The sequence below is a fragment of the Aotus nancymaae genome, unplaced genomic scaffold, assembly GCF_030222135.1.
Source record: "Aotus nancymaae isolate 86718 unplaced genomic scaffold, 86718_ANA_hifiasm-v0.15.2.pri h1tg000007l, whole genome shotgun sequence".
Classification (NCBI taxonomy): domain Eukaryota; kingdom Metazoa; phylum Chordata; class Mammalia; order Primates; family Aotidae; genus Aotus; species Aotus nancymaae.
In genome coordinates this window covers 741187-758141 of record NW_026988418.1, presented here as the reverse complement: position 1 = coordinate 758141, position 16955 = coordinate 741187, and the positions used below count along the sequence as shown (strand labels likewise).

Genomic DNA, 16955 nt, shown 5'->3' with positions numbered 1-16955 from the left:
AGCTCTTGGCATGGAACCATCTACATTTCTAAGAGGGATTAGTGTTTTGTAATATGTTCTTTGTCAAGTTTTGGCACTATGGTGATGCTGGCTTTAGTAAAGCCATCAGGAAAAATTTCTTCTTTTTCCCTGCTCAGGGGTATTTTAATAGCACATTTATATATTCCTTGAAGGCATGAAAAACTGCCTGGGAAACTTTCTGGGATCTATGCCATTTTTTGGGAGAAAATTTGATATTTTATTTATTTATTTATTTATTTATTGAGATGGAGTTTTGCTCTTGTCGCCCAGGCTGGAGTGCAGTGGCACAATCTTGACTCACTGCAACCTCTGCCTCCAGGGTCCAAGTGATTCTCCTGCCTCAGCCTCCTGAAAAGCTGGGATTACAGGCATTTGCCACCACCCGTGGCCTATTTTGTATTTTTAGTAGAGATAGAGTTTCTCCATGTTGGTCAGGCTGGTCTCCAACTCCTGACCTCAGGTAATCTGCCCGCCTCTGCCTCCCAAAGTGCTGAGATTATAGGCGTGAGCTACCACGCCCAGCCAGATATTTTCATTTTTATTTTTATTTTATTATTTATTTATTTTTTGAGATGGAGTCTTGCTCTGTCACCCAGGCTGGAGTGCAATGGCACAATCTCGGCTAACTGCAACCTCTATCTCCCAGGTTTAAGTGATTCTCCTGCCTCAGCCTCCTGAGTAGCTAGGATTACAGGCACATGCCACCATGCCTGGCTAATTTTTATATTTTTAATAGAGATAGAATTTCACCATGTTGGTCAGGCTGGTCTCAAACTTCTGACCTCAGGTGATCTGCCCACCTCAGCCTCTCAAAATGCTGGGATTACAGGCATGAGCCACCATATCCAGCCAAGGTTGATATTTTTAATTTTTTTTTTTTTTTTTTTTTTTTTTTTTGAGACGGAGTTTCGCTCTTGATACCCAGGCTGGAGCGCAATGGCGCGATCTCGGCTCACCGCAATCTCCGCCTCCTGTGTTCAGGCAATTCTCCTGCCTCAGCCTCCTGAGTAGCTGGGATTACAGGCACGCGCCACCGTGCCCAGCTAATTTTTTTTTTGTATTAGTAGAGACGGGGTTTCACCATGGTGACCAGGATGGTCTCGATCTCTTGACCTCGTGATCCACCCGCCTCGGCCTCCCAAAGTGCTGGGATTACAGGCTTGAGCCACCGCGCCCGGCCTGATATTTTTAATTTTTACTGTAACTTCTTCTTGATCAATTTTATAAATTTGTGCTTTCCTAGAAAATGTTTTGGTGTTCTTTTTCTAATTTATTCTTAGAAATGTGTATACATTTCCTGAGTACCTGGAGTTTACTTTCTCCTTCTTCCTGTTATATGTTTGTGATTTCTCTCTTTTTTTCTTAATTATCCTTGCCAGAAGTTTATTTTATTGGTTATGACAGGGTCAGCTCTTGAACCTACCAATTCCATTGCTCTTTCATCTCTTATTTTATGATTTTTTTTTTTAAGATGGAGTCTCACTCCGTAGCCCAGGCTGGAGTGCAGTGGCATGATCTCAGCTCACTGCAACCTCTGCCTCCCGGGTTCCAGTGATTCTGCTGCAGCAGCCTCCCAAGTAGCTGGGATTACAGGTGCACGCCACCACGCCCAGCTATATTTTATGATTTTATCTTTATTAATACCACTCTCCTGCTTTCCTGATTTTATTTTTGAGCCAGAGTTTCACTCTCTGTCACCCAGGCTGGAATGCAATGACATGATCTTGGCTCACTACAACCTCTGCCTCCTGAGTTCCAGCGATTCTCCTGCCTCAACCTCCCAAGTAGCTGGTACTACAGATGTGCACCACCATGCCTCGCTAATGTATTTTTTGTAGAGATGGGGTTCTCACTATGTTGCTCAAACTCATCTTGAACTCCTGACACAAGCAATCCACCTGCCTTGGCCTCCCAAAGTGTTGGGATTACAGGTGTGAGCTACCATGCCCAATTTCAGAAGTCTTTTTCTAGGCAAGTTCAGTGCTTAGTTATTTTTTGTTTTAATTTTTTAAAGCTATGAGTTTTCCTCTGAGTATAGCTTTGTCATTTCCAATACATTTGGTACATGATATTGTCACATTGTTAGTAATATGGGTTTTTAAAGGTATAATTCATATAACATAAAAATATAACATAAAATTCATCCTTTTGAAGCATACACTTCAGTGATTTTTCATATATTCACATGGTTGTGCAACAAGTGCTATCTAATTCTAAAACATTTCATTACCCTGAAAGGAAGCTCATTAGTCACTCACCATTCCATCTACCTCCTCTAGCTCTTGGTAACCACTAGTCTTTCTGTTTCTATGGATTTGCCTATTCTAGGCATCTCAATACATGGAATTATGCAATATGTGAGCTTTCATGTCTGGCTTCTCTCACTTAGTGTAATGGTTTCAAGCTTCACCCATGTCGTAGCATGTATCAGTACTTCATTCCTTTTTATGGCTGAATAACATTCCATTGCATGGATAGACCACAGTTTTGCTTATCCATTCATCAGTTGATGGACTTGGGCTGTTTCTACATTTTGGCTATTATGAATAATACTATTGTGAATATTAATATTTATATGTTTTTGTGTAAATGTATATTTTCATGGCTATATACCTAGGAGTGGAATTGCTAAGTCATACGGTTATGGACTGAATTATGTTACTTCCAGTTTCACGTGTTGAAACCCTAAACCCCAATGTGACTATATTTGGAGATAGTCCCTTTAAGGAGGTAATTAAGGTTAAATGAGATATAAGGGTGGGCCTTAATCCATTAGGACTGGTATCTCTATAAGAAAAGGGAGAGACACCACAGCTCACTCACTCTGTGTCCATATGTGCACAGAAGAAAGGCCACGTGAGAACACAGTGGGAAGGTGACTGGTCAGGAAAATAGTTCTCACCAGATTACAGATCTGCTGAGCACTTGACGTGGGACTTCTAGCCTCCAGAAGTGTGAGAAAATAGATTTTTGTTAGGAAAGCCATCTTTGTTATTGATTGATCGATTGAGACGGAGTCTTCCTCTGTCACCCAGGCTGGAATGCACTGGTGCAATCTTAGCTTAATGCAACCTTCACTTCCCAGGTTCAAGCCATTCTCATGCCTCAGCTTCCAGAGTAGCTGGGATTACAGGCACATGCCACCACGCCTGGCTAATTTTTGTATTTTTTAGTAGAAACAAGGTTTCCCCGTGTTGGCTAGGCTGGTCTTGACCTCCTGGCCTTAGGCAGTATGCCCACCTTGGCCCCCAAAGTGCTGGAATTACAGGTGTGAGGCACCATGCCTAGCCTGAAAGTCACCTTTGTTATTAAAGGTCTGTGGTTTCTTATTATTGTAACCTGAGCTGACTAATACATACAGTAACTTTTTAACTTTTTGAGGCATTATCAACTTTTTCAAAGCAGCTGTACCATTTTGCATTTCCACCTGCAAAGTACAAGGGTTCCAGTTTCTCCACCTCCTCACCAATACTTGTTATTGTTTGTCTTTTTAACAGTATCCATCCTAGTGGATGTGAGGTGGGATCTCATTGTGGCTTTGATTTGCATTTCCCTAATAACTAATATATCATTAGTATTTGAACATCTTTTCCTGTGCAGGATTTTCTTTTTGTCATTAAGTTATAAGGTATTATAACTATAGATATGTATTACAGCTACTAGACACTTGTGTTAGTTTCCCAGTATTGCTGTAGCAAGGTGCCAAAAACTGACTGGCCTAAAACAAATGTATTGCAAAAGGTGTCATCAGGGCCACACTGTCTCCAATGGTTCTAGGGGAGGACCCTTCCCTGCTCTTCCAGCTTCTTATATTTACTGGCAATCCTTGGTGTTCCTTGGCTTGCACACGCATCACTCTAGTCACATGACTGTCTTCTCCCGGTGTCATCACATCATCATCTCTCCATGTGTGTTTTTCCCTGTGTTCAAATTCTCTTTTTCATAAGGTACCAGTCATACTGGATTAGGGCCCACCGTAAATGACCTCATTTTTACTTAATTACTTCTGTGAAAATAAGATCACATTCTGAGATGGGGGCTGGTTAGGACTTCAGTGTATCTTTTTCAGACACACTATTTAACCCATACAAACCTTGTCAGATAAATGATTTGTGAATATTTTCTCCCACTCTGTGATTTGGCTTTCACTTTATTGAGAATGTCCTTTCAATAACAAAAGCTTTTAATTATTTTTCCCCAGAGATGGAATCTTGCTCTGTTGCCCAGACTGGGTACAGTGGTGTGATCTCAGCTCACTGCAACCTCTGTTTCCTGGGTTCAAGCGATTCTCCTGCCTCAGCCTCCAGAGTAGCTGGGACTACAGGCACATGCCACTACACCCAGCTCATTTTTGTACCTTTTTTTTTTTTGAGATGGAGTCTTGCTCTGTCACCAGGCTGGAATGCAGTGGCATGATCTCGGCTCACTGCAGCCTCTGCCTCCCAGGCTCAAGCAGTTCTCCTGCCTCAGCCACCAGAGTAGCTAGGACTACAGGTATGCACCTCCACGCCCAGCTAATTTTTGTATTTTTAGTAGAGATGGGATTTCACCATGTCGGCCAGAATGGTCTCGATCTCTTGACCTCGTGATCCAACCGCCTCAGCCACCCAAAGTGCTGGGATTACAAGCATGAACCACTGTGCCCAACCAAAAGCTTTTAATTTTGATGAAGTCTAATTTATCTGTTTTTTCTTTGGTTGTTTGTGTTTTTGGTGTCACCGCTAAGAAACCATTGCTTAGTCCAAGGTTAATATTTCTGTGTTTCTTTTTAGTGTTGTAGTTTTGACTCAAGTTATTTTAGAGGATGTGCTTTCATTTCTAGATGACTTGCTTTTATTATGTCTGTGTTGCTGATTGTAGTGCTTCATGGAAGTTCATGCATGGTAAAGATTTTTAAACGATTTCATGCTACTTTAAAACAATATGCACTCTTTTGTAGTGTAGTTCTTTTTCTCTCTCTCTGTTTATATCTATCTATCTATCTATCTATCTATCTATCTATCTATCTACCTACCTACCTACTATCTATATGCAGATGCTCCTCAACTTAAAGACAGGCTTATGACCCATTAAGCTCATTATAAGTTGAAAATATTGTAAGTTTCAAAATGCATTGAATGCACTAGCCTGCCAAACATCATACCGTAGCCTAGCCTACTTAAACATGCCCAGAACACTTACATTAGCCTACACTTGGGCAAAATCACCTGTTTTACAATGAGTATCTATTTTACATTGAGTATGTCATGGAATTTATTGAATACTGCACTGAAGTGCAAAAACAGAATGGTTGTATTGCTTTTACGCCATTGTAAAACGATCATCAGTTAAACCATCACAAGTTATTATTCAGTTGGAGTGCCTTCTTGTTTTTTACTTGTTGTTTCAAAGACTGAGGGGGGTTTGTTTTGCACTCTGTTTGTGATTTTGTTAAAATTCCTTGTATTTGTAATGAATTCTATTTTAAATATTTCAATTTTGCTGATGCGTTTTTAGTTTCTTCACCCAGCCCTTCTCAGTTTCTCCATTTTTATCTCATCTCAGCTTGTTTCTTTTTCTTCTCCACCTGTTTTCTCCTTATGACCTTCTGTACCTAGTTGGTGGAGGCTGTGTTTTCTTTCTTCTTAAAGTGCCAGAGTGTCTCCTTATTCTCTATCACATTAAATCACTTTTCAAGATTTGCTTCTCCTGAATCTTCAGAATAATGCTCCTATTCCCTTATTCTGAAATATTTTTTCATATACCCAATTTCTGGTATTTTCTGTCTACTCATTCTTGAGTAAGGAGATAGCTGGTGTTTGCCAACAACAACAGAAAAGATACGTGAATTGCCCTTTGAATTAGTTGTGAGGTTTTCAGCTCCAAGTAACAATAAATCCCAGTCTAACTGATTTTATTATTATTTTTAGAGACAGAATCTTACTCTGTCACTTAAGCTGGAGTGCAGTGGCATGATCATAGCTCACTGTAACCTCAAACTCCTGAGCTCAGGTGATCCTCCCGCCTGAGCCTCCCAAGTGGCTAGGACTGTAGGCATGTGCTAACATGCCCAGCTGACTTTTTTTTTTTTTTTTTTTTTGAGACAGAGTTTCACTCTTGTTACCAAGGCTGGAGCGCAATGGCGCGATCTCGGCTCACTGCAACCTCCGCCTCCTGGGTTCAGGCAATTCTCCTGCCTCAGTCTCCCAAGTAGCTGGGACTACAGGCGCGCACGACCATGCCCAGCTGATTTTTGTATTTTTAGTAGAGACAGGGTTTCACCATGTTGACCAGGATGGTCTCGATCTCTTGACCTCGTGATCCACCTCCCAAAGTGCTGGGATTATAGGCATGAGCCACCGCGCCCGGCCACTTTTTTTCCTTTAAAAATTTTTTTTGTAGAGATGGGGTATTGCTATGTTGCCCAGGCTGGTCTCTAATTCCTGGCCTCAGGTGAGACTCCCACCTATGCCTCTCAAAGTTCTGGGATTACAGGTGTGAGCCACAGTGCTGGGCCCTAACTGACTTTAACTTATATGATTTCTTAGTCACATAAGAGGGCTAGAGTTAGAGCTTGGTTCACTCAGCAGCTCAAAAGTGTCCTCAAGGACTCAGGCTTTTTCTCTCTGTCCTCTCTGCCATTTTTATCATATAGGCTGGTTCCCTCATGGTAGCAAGTTGGCTGCAGCAGCTCCAGACATCACATCCGTACCATTCAGAGGCAGAAAAAGAACTGTTTCTTCCTCAAAGGTATCCTTTTAAAAGCAAGAAACTTTTCTCTGAACCCTTGTCCCCAGCTAACTTCTTTTGTTGGCCTGAAATGGATTATAAGTCCAACCCTAAACCACTCATTGGCAAAGGGAATGAGTGCACACAAATGTCTTAGGACAACCAGAATTTACCCAAGTCACCTATGGGGAGATGGTAGACTCTGAACCAAAAATTCAGCTCAGCTGGCAGGAAATGGGGACAAGGCTGTCGACTGGGTTTCCAATACTATCTGCTGCAACTTTGGCCCCACCAGGGGCCAGATCTATAGCTGGAGAGTTTTTAGATCCATTAGCAGGATTTATCAGGCTTTCATCTACTTATCTCTTTGGAACCGAAATGGAACCGTCTTCTACCTCTCTATCCTGGCTGTGTAATGCTCTCCACAAATGTAGCTTTAAAAAAATGATATTTCTAGCCTCCCCTTCCCATCTCTGCCCCTATCTGTATTTGCAAGGAGCTTTGCCACCTCCTAGAATGCTTCACCACTCCTCTCACTTTGTGCTCGGGTCTTTTCTGGGAGTTGCCATCTCAAAGTGAATTTCAGCTGAGAAGCGCCCCTGAGGGACAGGGAAGAGCACTTTTCCTCGAAAGCAGCTCTGCAGTAGAGTGCTGGCTGTGCATTGTCCACTTGACAAAGACCTGGCTTTTTTTTTTTTTTTTTTTTTTTTTTTAGAGGGTCAGACACTGAGAGGAGGAATAAAGGATTTTTCTAGTTATTTTTAGACTGGGAGGCAGTGCCACTCTGTGGGCAGTATAGCCTGGGGGTTCATTACAATCCCACTTTTTGATCTAGTCCCACTGGCTTGATTGTAAGTAGAAATGTGCCACTCTACTCTCCAGCCCCCATTCTGGCGATCAGCTGTCAAGACTAGTTTATGGTGATGGTGTGGGTTTTCAACTCTTACTGTGTCTCTATGTTTTAATTGGAATTTGGGAAAAACGTGCAGTGGAGGCCGATAGATGTATATACCGTTTCAGACTAGAAGCCACGTCCACGCCCTTGTCAGAGCCTGAGCCACCTACTTCCTGTCTCTAGTTCCTTGCCTTATTACTCTCTGATCTCTGCTTTCCTCAATCCCCCAAAGGCAGCAGGAACATTCACTTTATGAAAGCCAGAGGGAAATTTGAATCATCATCTTACTCTGTCTCTTCTCGACATGAGACACTGCCCAGCACCAGCTCTTCTTGCTGGAATGCTGGTGCCCAGTGCTTGCTCAGTCTCTCATACACATTACTTCGTAAAATTCCCACAACACGCCTAGGAGGTGTCATCATTGTTCCCATTTTACACACGGGGAAACCGAGGCTCAGGGAGTAAGATCACTTGCTTGTGGACCAATAGCGGGCTCACCACCAGAAAAGTCAGGAGGGAACCTTCCTAAATGTTCTCTTCCCGGGCTTCCATCACCTTGTTCACCCTTGGTCTTCCTCCTGCCTCTCTGGCTCCTTTTTGTCAAATTTCTCTTCCTTTCCCTGTTTCTTAAATGCTGGCATTTTTCAGACTTATTCCCTAAAAGCTTTTCTTCTTCTCTTTCTATGCATTTTCCCTGGACAGTTTCATCCGTTCACCTTCTGATGGCTCCTCCATCTTCATCTTTCTCTCAGACACATTTTCTGAGCCCTGGAACCATTTCTCCCACTGCCTTCTCCCACTGGCATCTTCTCTTGGAAATCTCTTTGCTGAACACACACCCCAGGCCTTATTACCTTCTGTACATGGGTGTACGTGTGTGTATGCTGCTGTTCACCTGACATTATCTAGACTAGCAATTCTCAACTTATCTGCACACTGGAATCACCAAGAAACTTAAATAAAACAACGAATTCCTGAGCTCCAGCCTACAGAGGCAATGACTTGTTTGCTCTGGGTTGTGACCTGGGCATTGGATTTTTTTATTGTAAAAAACACATAAAATGTATCATCTTACCTATTTTATGTGTATAGTACAGTATGTTAACTAGATATGTTGTTCAGTGGATCTCTATAACTTTTTCTTTTCCTTTTCTTTTTATTTTTTGAGACGGGGCCTTGCTGTATTGCCTAGGCTGGAGTACAGTGGCAGCCTTGACCTTCTGGGCTCAGGCTATCCTCCTGCCTCAGCCTCCCACATAGCTGGGACCACAGGTGTGTGTCACCATGCCCACCTAATTTTTTGATTTTTTGCAGAGACAGGGTCTCACTTTGTTGTCCAGGCTGGTGTTGAACTCCTGGGCTCAAGTGATCCTCCCACCTTGGCCCTCCCATAGTGCTGAGATTACAGGCGTGAACTACAACACCCGGTCCTTAGAACTTTTTCATCTTGCAAAGCTGTAATTCTATATCCATTCAACAACTCCCCTTTACCCCCACCACCCTCCCATGGCAACTACCGTTCTACTTTCTTTTTCTTTTTTTTTTTTTGAGACAGAGTTTCGCTCTTGTTACCCAGGCTGGAGTGCAATGGCACAATCTTGGTTCAATGCAACCTCCGCCTCCTGGGTTCAAGTGATTCTCCTGCCTCAGCCTTCCAAGTAGCTGGGATTACAGGCGCCTGTCACCACGCCTGGCTAATTTTTGTATTTTTAGTAGAGACAAGGTTTCACCATGTTGGCCAGGCTAGTCTTGAACTCCTGACCTCAGGTGATCCGCCTGCCTCAGCCTCCCAAAGTGCTGGGATTACAGGTGCGAGCCACCGCACCTGGCCTCTTTTTCTTTCTCTTTTTCTCTTATTTTTTGAGACTAAGTTTTACTTTTGTTGCCCAGGCGGGAGTCCAATGGTGTGATCTCGGCTCACCGCAACCTCCGCCTCCCAAGTTCAAGTGATTCTCCTGCCTCAGCCTCCCGAGTAGCTGGGATTATAGGCATGCGCCACCATGCCCAGCTAATTTTGTATTTTTAGTAGAGACGGGGTTTCTCCATGTTGGTCAGGCTGGTCTCGATCTCTCTACCTCAGGTGATCCGTCGGCCTCGGCCTCCCAAAGTGTTGGGATTACAGGTGTGAGCCACCTTGCCTAGCCTTTTTTTCTTTGTTTTTTGAGTCAGGGTGTCACTCTGTCAACCAGGCTAAAGGGCACTGGTGCAATCTTGGCTCACTGCAACCTCTGCTTCCAGGGTTCGACTGATTCTCCTGCCTCAGCCTCCCAAGTAGCTGAGATTATAGATGTCTGCCACCATGCCTGGTTAATTTCTGTATTTTCAGTAGAGACAGGCTTTCGCCACATTGGCCAGGCTGGTCTCAAATTCCTGGCCTCAAGTAATCCGCTTGCCTTGGCCTCCCTAAGTGTGCTGGGTTTACAGGCACGAGCCACTGGGTTTACAAGCATGAGCCACTGCGCCTGGCCTACTATTCTACTTTCTGTTTCAAAGAGTTTGACTGCTTTAGATGCCTCATGTAAGTGGAATCATGCAATATTTGTCTTTTTGTGACTGGATTGTTTTCCTTCGCATAATGTCTTCAAGTTTCATTCATATTGTGGCATATGACAGAATTTTCTTCTTTTTAAGGATTGAATAATATCCTATTGTGTATACATACCATATTTTCTTTTTGAGACGGAATTTCGCTCTTGTTACCCAGGCTGGAGTGCAATGGTGTGATCTTGGCTCACCGCAACTTCCACCTCCTGGGTTTAGGCAATTCTCCTGCCTCGGCCTCCTGAGAAGCTGGGATTACAGGCACGCGCAACCATGCCCAGCTAATTTTTTGTATTTTTAGTAGGGACGGGGTTTCACCATCTTGACCAGGGTGGTCTCGATCTCTTGACCTCGTGATCCACCTGCCTTGGCCTCCCAAAGTGCTGGGATTACAGGTGTGAGCCACCGCGCCCGGCACCATATTTTCTTTATCCATTTATCTACTTATACATTTAGGTTGCTTCCACCTCTTGGCTATTATGAATAATGCCCCAGTGAACATGGGTGAGCAGTATCTCTTCAAGACCTGATTTTGGTTCTTTGGATATATGCCCAGAATCAGGATTGCTGGATCATATAGTAACTATAATTTTTTGAGGAACCTCCATATTGTTTTCCATAGCAGCTGCACCAATTACATTCCTACCAATGATGTAGAAGGCTTCCAATTTCTTCATGTCCTTGCCAACACTTGTTATGTTCTATATTTTTGGTAGTGGTCATCCTAAAGGGTGTGAGGTGATATCTCATTGTGGTTTTGGTTTGCATTTCCCTGATGATTAATGATATTACACATCTTTTCATGTACTTCTTGGCCATTTGTATATCTTTTTTTTTTTTTTGAGGCAGAGTTTCACTCTGTTGCCCAGGCTGGAGTGCAATGGTGCGATCTCAGCTCACCTCCGCCTCCCAGGTTCAAGCAACTCTCATGCCTCAGCCTCCCAAATAGCTGGGATTACAGGTGCATGCCACCATGCCCAGCTAACTTTTGTATTTTTAGTACAGACAGCGTTTTACCGTGTTGGCCAGGTTCGTCTCGAACTCTTGACCTCAGGTGATCCACCCCCTTGGCCTCCCCAAGTGCTGGGATTACAGGTGTGAGCCAGTGCGCCTGGCCTATATCTATTTTGAAGAAATGTCTACTCAGGCTGGTCCCAGTGCAGTGTTGTTTACAACTAATTGATCACATCCAGTTATAGATTCCTTTGTTCCTTCTCCACTCTCACTGCCTCACCTGATAGCCTAAAAAAAAAAAAAGTCTACTGAAGTTCTTTGTCCATTTTTAAACCGAGTTATTTGGTCTTTGTTATTGAGTTCTAGACAGTCTTTATACATTCTGGATATTAACCCCTTAGATATATGGTTAGCAACTATTTTCTCCCATTTCAAAGATTGCCTCTTTACTCTGATTATTGTTGCCTTTGCCCTGCAGAATTTTAAAAGTTTGATGTTGTCTCATTTGTCTATTTTTGTTTTTCCCACCTGTGCTTCTGGTGTCATATCCAAGAAATCATTGATTGCCAAATCCAGTGTCATGAAGCTTTTCCCCTGTGTTTTCTTCTAGGAGTTTTATCATTTCAGATCCTACATTTAGGTCTTTAATCCATTTTGAGTTCATTTTTGTGTATGATATAAAGTGAGGGTCCAACTTCATTCTTTTACATGTGGATATCCACTTTTCTCAGTGCCATTTGGTGAAGAGACTATCCTTTCTGCATAGCATAACCTTGATACCCTTGTGGGAGATCATTTGATCATACATGGAGAGGAGTTATTTCTGGGCTCTGTATTCTGTTTCGTTGGTCTATATATCTGTACCATATTGTTTTGATTACTGTAGCTTTGAAATATGTTTTGAAGTCAGGAAGTGTGAGGACTCTACCTTTGCGTGTGTGGGTGAGTTTTGTTGTTGGTTTTTGTAAATAATGGAGTTTCACTGTGTTGCTCAGGCTGGTCTCAAGCAATTCTCCCACCTTGGCCTCCCAAAGTGCTGGGATTATAGGTGGGAGCCCTGCCTCTGACCCAACTTTATTTTTCCTTCCCATGATTATGTTGACTATTCATGGTCCTTTCAGATTCCATATGAATTTTAGGATATTTTTTCTATGTCTGTAAAAAATGCCTGGGATTTTGATAGGATTGCATTCAATCTGTAGTTCACTTTTGGTAGTGGGGACATTTTAACAGTAGTAAGTGTTCTATTCCATGAACACAGGATGCCTTTCCAATTATTTGTGTTTTCTTTAATTTCTTTCAGCAATATTTTGTAGTTTTCTGTATGAAAGTCTTTCAATCCTTTGGTTAAGTTTATTTCTAAGTATTTTATTATTTTTGATGCTATTGTAAGTGGGATTGTTTTCCTAATTTTCTTTTTGAATTGTTCATCATGTATAGAAACACAACTAATTTTTGTGCATTGGTTTTATATTCTGCAGCTTTGCTGTATTTATTAGTTTTAAATTTTATTTTATTTTTTTGAGATGGAGTTTTGCTCTGTTGTCCAGGATGGAGTGCAGTGGTGTGATCTTGGCTCACTGCAGCCTCTGCCCCATGATTCTTCAGCCTCAGCCTCCTGAGTAGCTGAAATTACAGGCATGGGCCACCATGCCCAGCTAATTTTTGTATTTTTAGTAGAGAGAAGGTTTTGCCATATTGGCCAGGCTGGTTTCAAACTCGTGAACTCAAAGTAATCCGCCCACCTTGGCATCCCAAAGTGCTGGGATGATAGGCATGAGCCACCATGCCTAGCCTAAAAATTCTTTGTGGCATCTTTAGGGTTTTCTACAGATAAAATCATGTCATTTATAAACAGATAAATTTCCTGCTTCTTTTCCAGTTTGGATGCCTTTTATTTCTTTTTCTTGCCTAACTGCTCTGGCTAGAACTTCTGGTATTATGATGAATAAAAGTGATGAGAGCAGACATCTTGCCTTTTTCCTGACGATGGAGGGAAAGCTTCTAGTCTTTCACCATTGGGTATAATGCTCACTGTAGGCTTTTCATATATGGCCTTTATTCTTTTGGGATAATTTCCTTCTATTTCTACTTTGTTGAGTGTATTACCTCTTGACCAGACCATTGGAATTGTTAAGTAGCAGGTCTTCCTGCCCATAAATGTTCTCTTATGTCTCCAAGCTGCAGCAAGTGTAGAAAGAGCCTGGAGCTTTAGAGCCAACCACCATGAAAGAAGCTGGGGTGTAGGCAGTGGGCAAGCAGCAGAAGGCCTAATGCTTTTCCCTCTAGGGACAAAGAAGAAAGGGACTGTGGGGGCAGAGGGGCCTCTTTCCTCCCCACAGACTCCTCCCCTTTGGCCACGCCTCTCGGGCTGTTCCCTAGCCCCGCCCACAGCCCCTGAGACCACTCCCCAGGCCTCTTTTAGCCCCGTCGCATAGCTCCGCACACTGCGCCCTCTTCCCCCTACCCTAAATCCTGCCATGTATGGGGTCAAGGTGGAGAATGCCATGTTACTTACTTTCAGCGCCCTGGGAGGAGGATGAGATCCGCAGGGACCGAGTGGAGCCCCAGAGCGTGTCCCTGTCCTGGCGGGAGCCCATCCCTGCCGGAGCCCCTGGGGCCAATGGCACGGAGTACGAGATCCGATACTACGAGAAGGTGAGTACGTGTCTGAGAGAGATCTGGAGCCTGGCCCGCACCTGCTTCTGGTTCTTCAGGCCGTCCTCCCAGCAAAAGCCCTTGTTACTCCCTTTGTAAACATAACTGCCCTCTCCTAGGGGCCCCAGACTCAAGTCTCTCCCTCCTTCCCCAGACTCCTGCTCTTCCTCTCACCGCTCAGATCTATCTCCATCACCAACCATTTCCATTGTTCCCACATCACCTAGTGTTTCAGTTGACAAAGAGATTTCTCTGGGGCTTGGTCCAGATTTTGTGTGGCTGAATCTTATACGTACCATTTATAGAGCCCTTGTAAAGAAAAAGGACACAGAAAGATCACATCATTTCTAATTTTACAAAAATGCATGCCCATGGAGCACATTGCTAAGTGTGGTGGTGTGCTGGTAGATGTTTAGCAGCCAGCTTTCCAGATCAATAAATGTATGAGTTATTATAATTTTAGTGATACAAAAAATGTGTAGCACAGCATTTATGGTGATAATAAAATATATACAGAACCCTTGATTGTGAACTCCCTATAGCCAATTGATCCCCATAGGATACTTGTGGTGATTTTTGCTGACCTCTTATATCTGTTGTCAATCTGTGGCTGCAGCTTAGCTGTGATGCAACAAATGAAGTCACATTCCAATCTGCTCATTTCTCCATACGTTTATTATCTTTTTATTTATTTTTTTCTTTTGAAACAGAGTTTCGTTCTTGTTGCCCAGCCTGGAGTGCAGTGGCATGATTTCGGCTCACTGCAACCTCTGCCTCCTGGGTTCAAGCGATTCTCCTGCCTCAGCCTCCCAAGTAGCTGGGATTAGATGCCTGCCACTACATCCGGCTAATTTTTGTATATTTAGTAGTGATGGGGTTTCACCACGTTGGCCAGGCTGGTCTCGAACTCCTGACCTCAGGTGATCCACCCACCTCAGCCTCCCAAAATGCTGGCATTACGGGCATGAGCCATTGTGCCTGGCTAGTTTATTTTCTTTAAATCTATATGTAAGCTACCGTTAAACTGTTTCTCACCTTGGTACAAATTATATTCACTAAAGTGAAACCTCTTTCAGCTTCTACCTGTGTCAGAACTTCACTCACTCCTCAACAACATGAGGGACTTCTTTGCTGAATCAGATAATAGATTTTGAATACTAGAAGTCTGTTGAGAGCTGTGAGTGTTGGGGCTGAGTGGGAAGGATGAGAGAGTCTTGAGTCACTGCTGGATGTCTGACCTGGGTAACCCAGAGTATGGGGTACCACTGGTTGAGATGAGAAGCACTGAGTTGAAAGGAAAGGCTTGGGGCAAGATGATGAACCTGGTTTTGCTCATGTAGCATTCAGGGGGCCTGTGGGACACCTAGGTGGACTTACAGGTCTGAAGCTCAAGGGAGAGGCCTGGCCTAGAGAGAGAGAGAGAGAGAGAGAGAGAGAGAGAGAGAGAGATTGATTGTGGGTTCTCAGCATAGAGACAGTAGCTGTAGCCAGGTGATTGGAGGAGAAGAACAAGGAGGGCACTGAGAAGAGTGCCCAGGACAAAGCCCTGAGGAATGCTGATATTTAGGGGGCAGCAAGAAAGGACACTGGGAAGGGTCTAGGTATGCAGCAGGTGCTTAGAAAGGACTCACTGAATGGACATTGGGAATCAGAGCATAGATAAGAGTCCCAAGGCTAAGCTGGATGGATGCTCCCAGGCCATTAGCTAGGGAGTGTAAATTTGTTGGGCATGAAAACCCTCAAAAACAGGAGCAAGGGCCAGCCTCAGTGGCTCTTGCCTGTAATCCCAGCACTTTGGGAGTCCAGGAGGGAGGATGGCTTGAGGCCGGGAGTTCAAGAGCAGCCTGGGCAATAAAGTGAGACCCCTACCTTTACAAAAAAGAAATTACCCAGCATGGTGGTGTGCACCTGTGGTCCCAGCAACTTGGGATGCTGAAGCAGGAGGATTGCTTGAGCCCAGGCAGCCAAGGCTGCAGTGAGCAGTGATTGCACCACTGCACTCCAGCCTGGGCAACAGAGCAAGATCCTGTCTCAGAAAAACTCACCAAAACCCCAAAACGATAAAAAAGAAGGAACAAGGCCGGGAGCTGTGGTTCATGCCTGTAATCCCAGCACTTTGGGTGGCCAAGGTGGTGGATCACCTTAGGTCAGGAGTTCGAGACTAGGCTGTCCAACATGGCGAAACCCATGGTGGCGGGCGCCTGTAATCCCAGCTACTCGGGAGGCTGAGGCAGGGAGAATTACTTGAACCCAGGAGGCGGAGGATGCAGTGAGCTGAGATTGGACCACTGCACTCCAGCCTGGATGACACAGCGAGACTCCGTCTCAAAAAAAAAAAAAAAAAAGGAACAAGTATAAAAGGGCTATATTTGAAAGGCTTCAGGGCTCTCTCAAGGAGCCTGCTAAGCTGAAACCCTGCTGGGCCGCTGGGCCTGAGGGCAGTGTCTGGCAGCCCCTCTCTGGCACCACAGTGCTTCTCATCTCAACCTCTCTCTACACACCAGTCCAGCCCATGCTGCAGAGGGGCCTGCTCACAGCACGTCGCCAATGTTGTTGCTCCTTCCTCCTCCCTGCTCCTAGCCTGCCCTACCTCCTAGGTCCTAAAGCCGCTGCTTCTGTCTTTCAATGAACTGTTGAGCAGCCTGGAAGAGAGATTCTGATTGGCCCAGCTTGAGTCAAAGTCTGTCCCAATTCCTGAATGTTATGACCAAAGAACTGGAGCCACAAAATATCAGCGGGGAGAGGAACCTTCTGGGACTGTGGATATGGCAGGGGCTCTAATGTGCGGGCAGGGATGAAACGATGGGAGGAGTGTCTCTAGTATGCCATTGTCAGGTGTGTTGGGGTGGAGTGGGGGCACCATGATGTCGAGAAGTAAGCGCAGGCTCTGCAGGGCTTCGGAGGGTGCATCGGCGCTTTCCTTGATGTGAACCTCACCTAAAAAGGAGATGGAGTTGCTGACTCCATGGGGCTGTTGTGAGGCTCACGGGAGGTTGGGCTTGTAAAGGGTCTCCTGCGGAAGCTGGCCCTGAGTAGGCACTCATCAGTGACAGCTCCAGCTGGGGCCTTGGGGGAGTCTTTACCCCTCTGACCTGGGTTTCCTTATTTCTGAAACAAACAACCAAACAAACAAACAAACAAGATAATCCTTTCTGTCCTCTGAGCCATGCAGGACAGT

At 44.3% G+C, this 16955-nt stretch overlaps 1 protein-coding gene across 1 annotated transcript in view; it reads left to right on the top strand.

Moving 5' to 3' along the window:
• Window positions 1-16955, top strand: part of EPHA10 (EPH receptor A10) — a 47419-nt gene that overhangs the window by 16393 nt on the left and 14071 nt on the right. The window contains exon 6 of the mRNA XM_064372157.1: window positions 13644-13777. Within this exon, the coding sequence (XP_064228227.1) occupies window positions 13644-13777 (134 nt within the window). The remainder of the gene's footprint in view (window positions 1-13643; window positions 13778-16955) is intronic.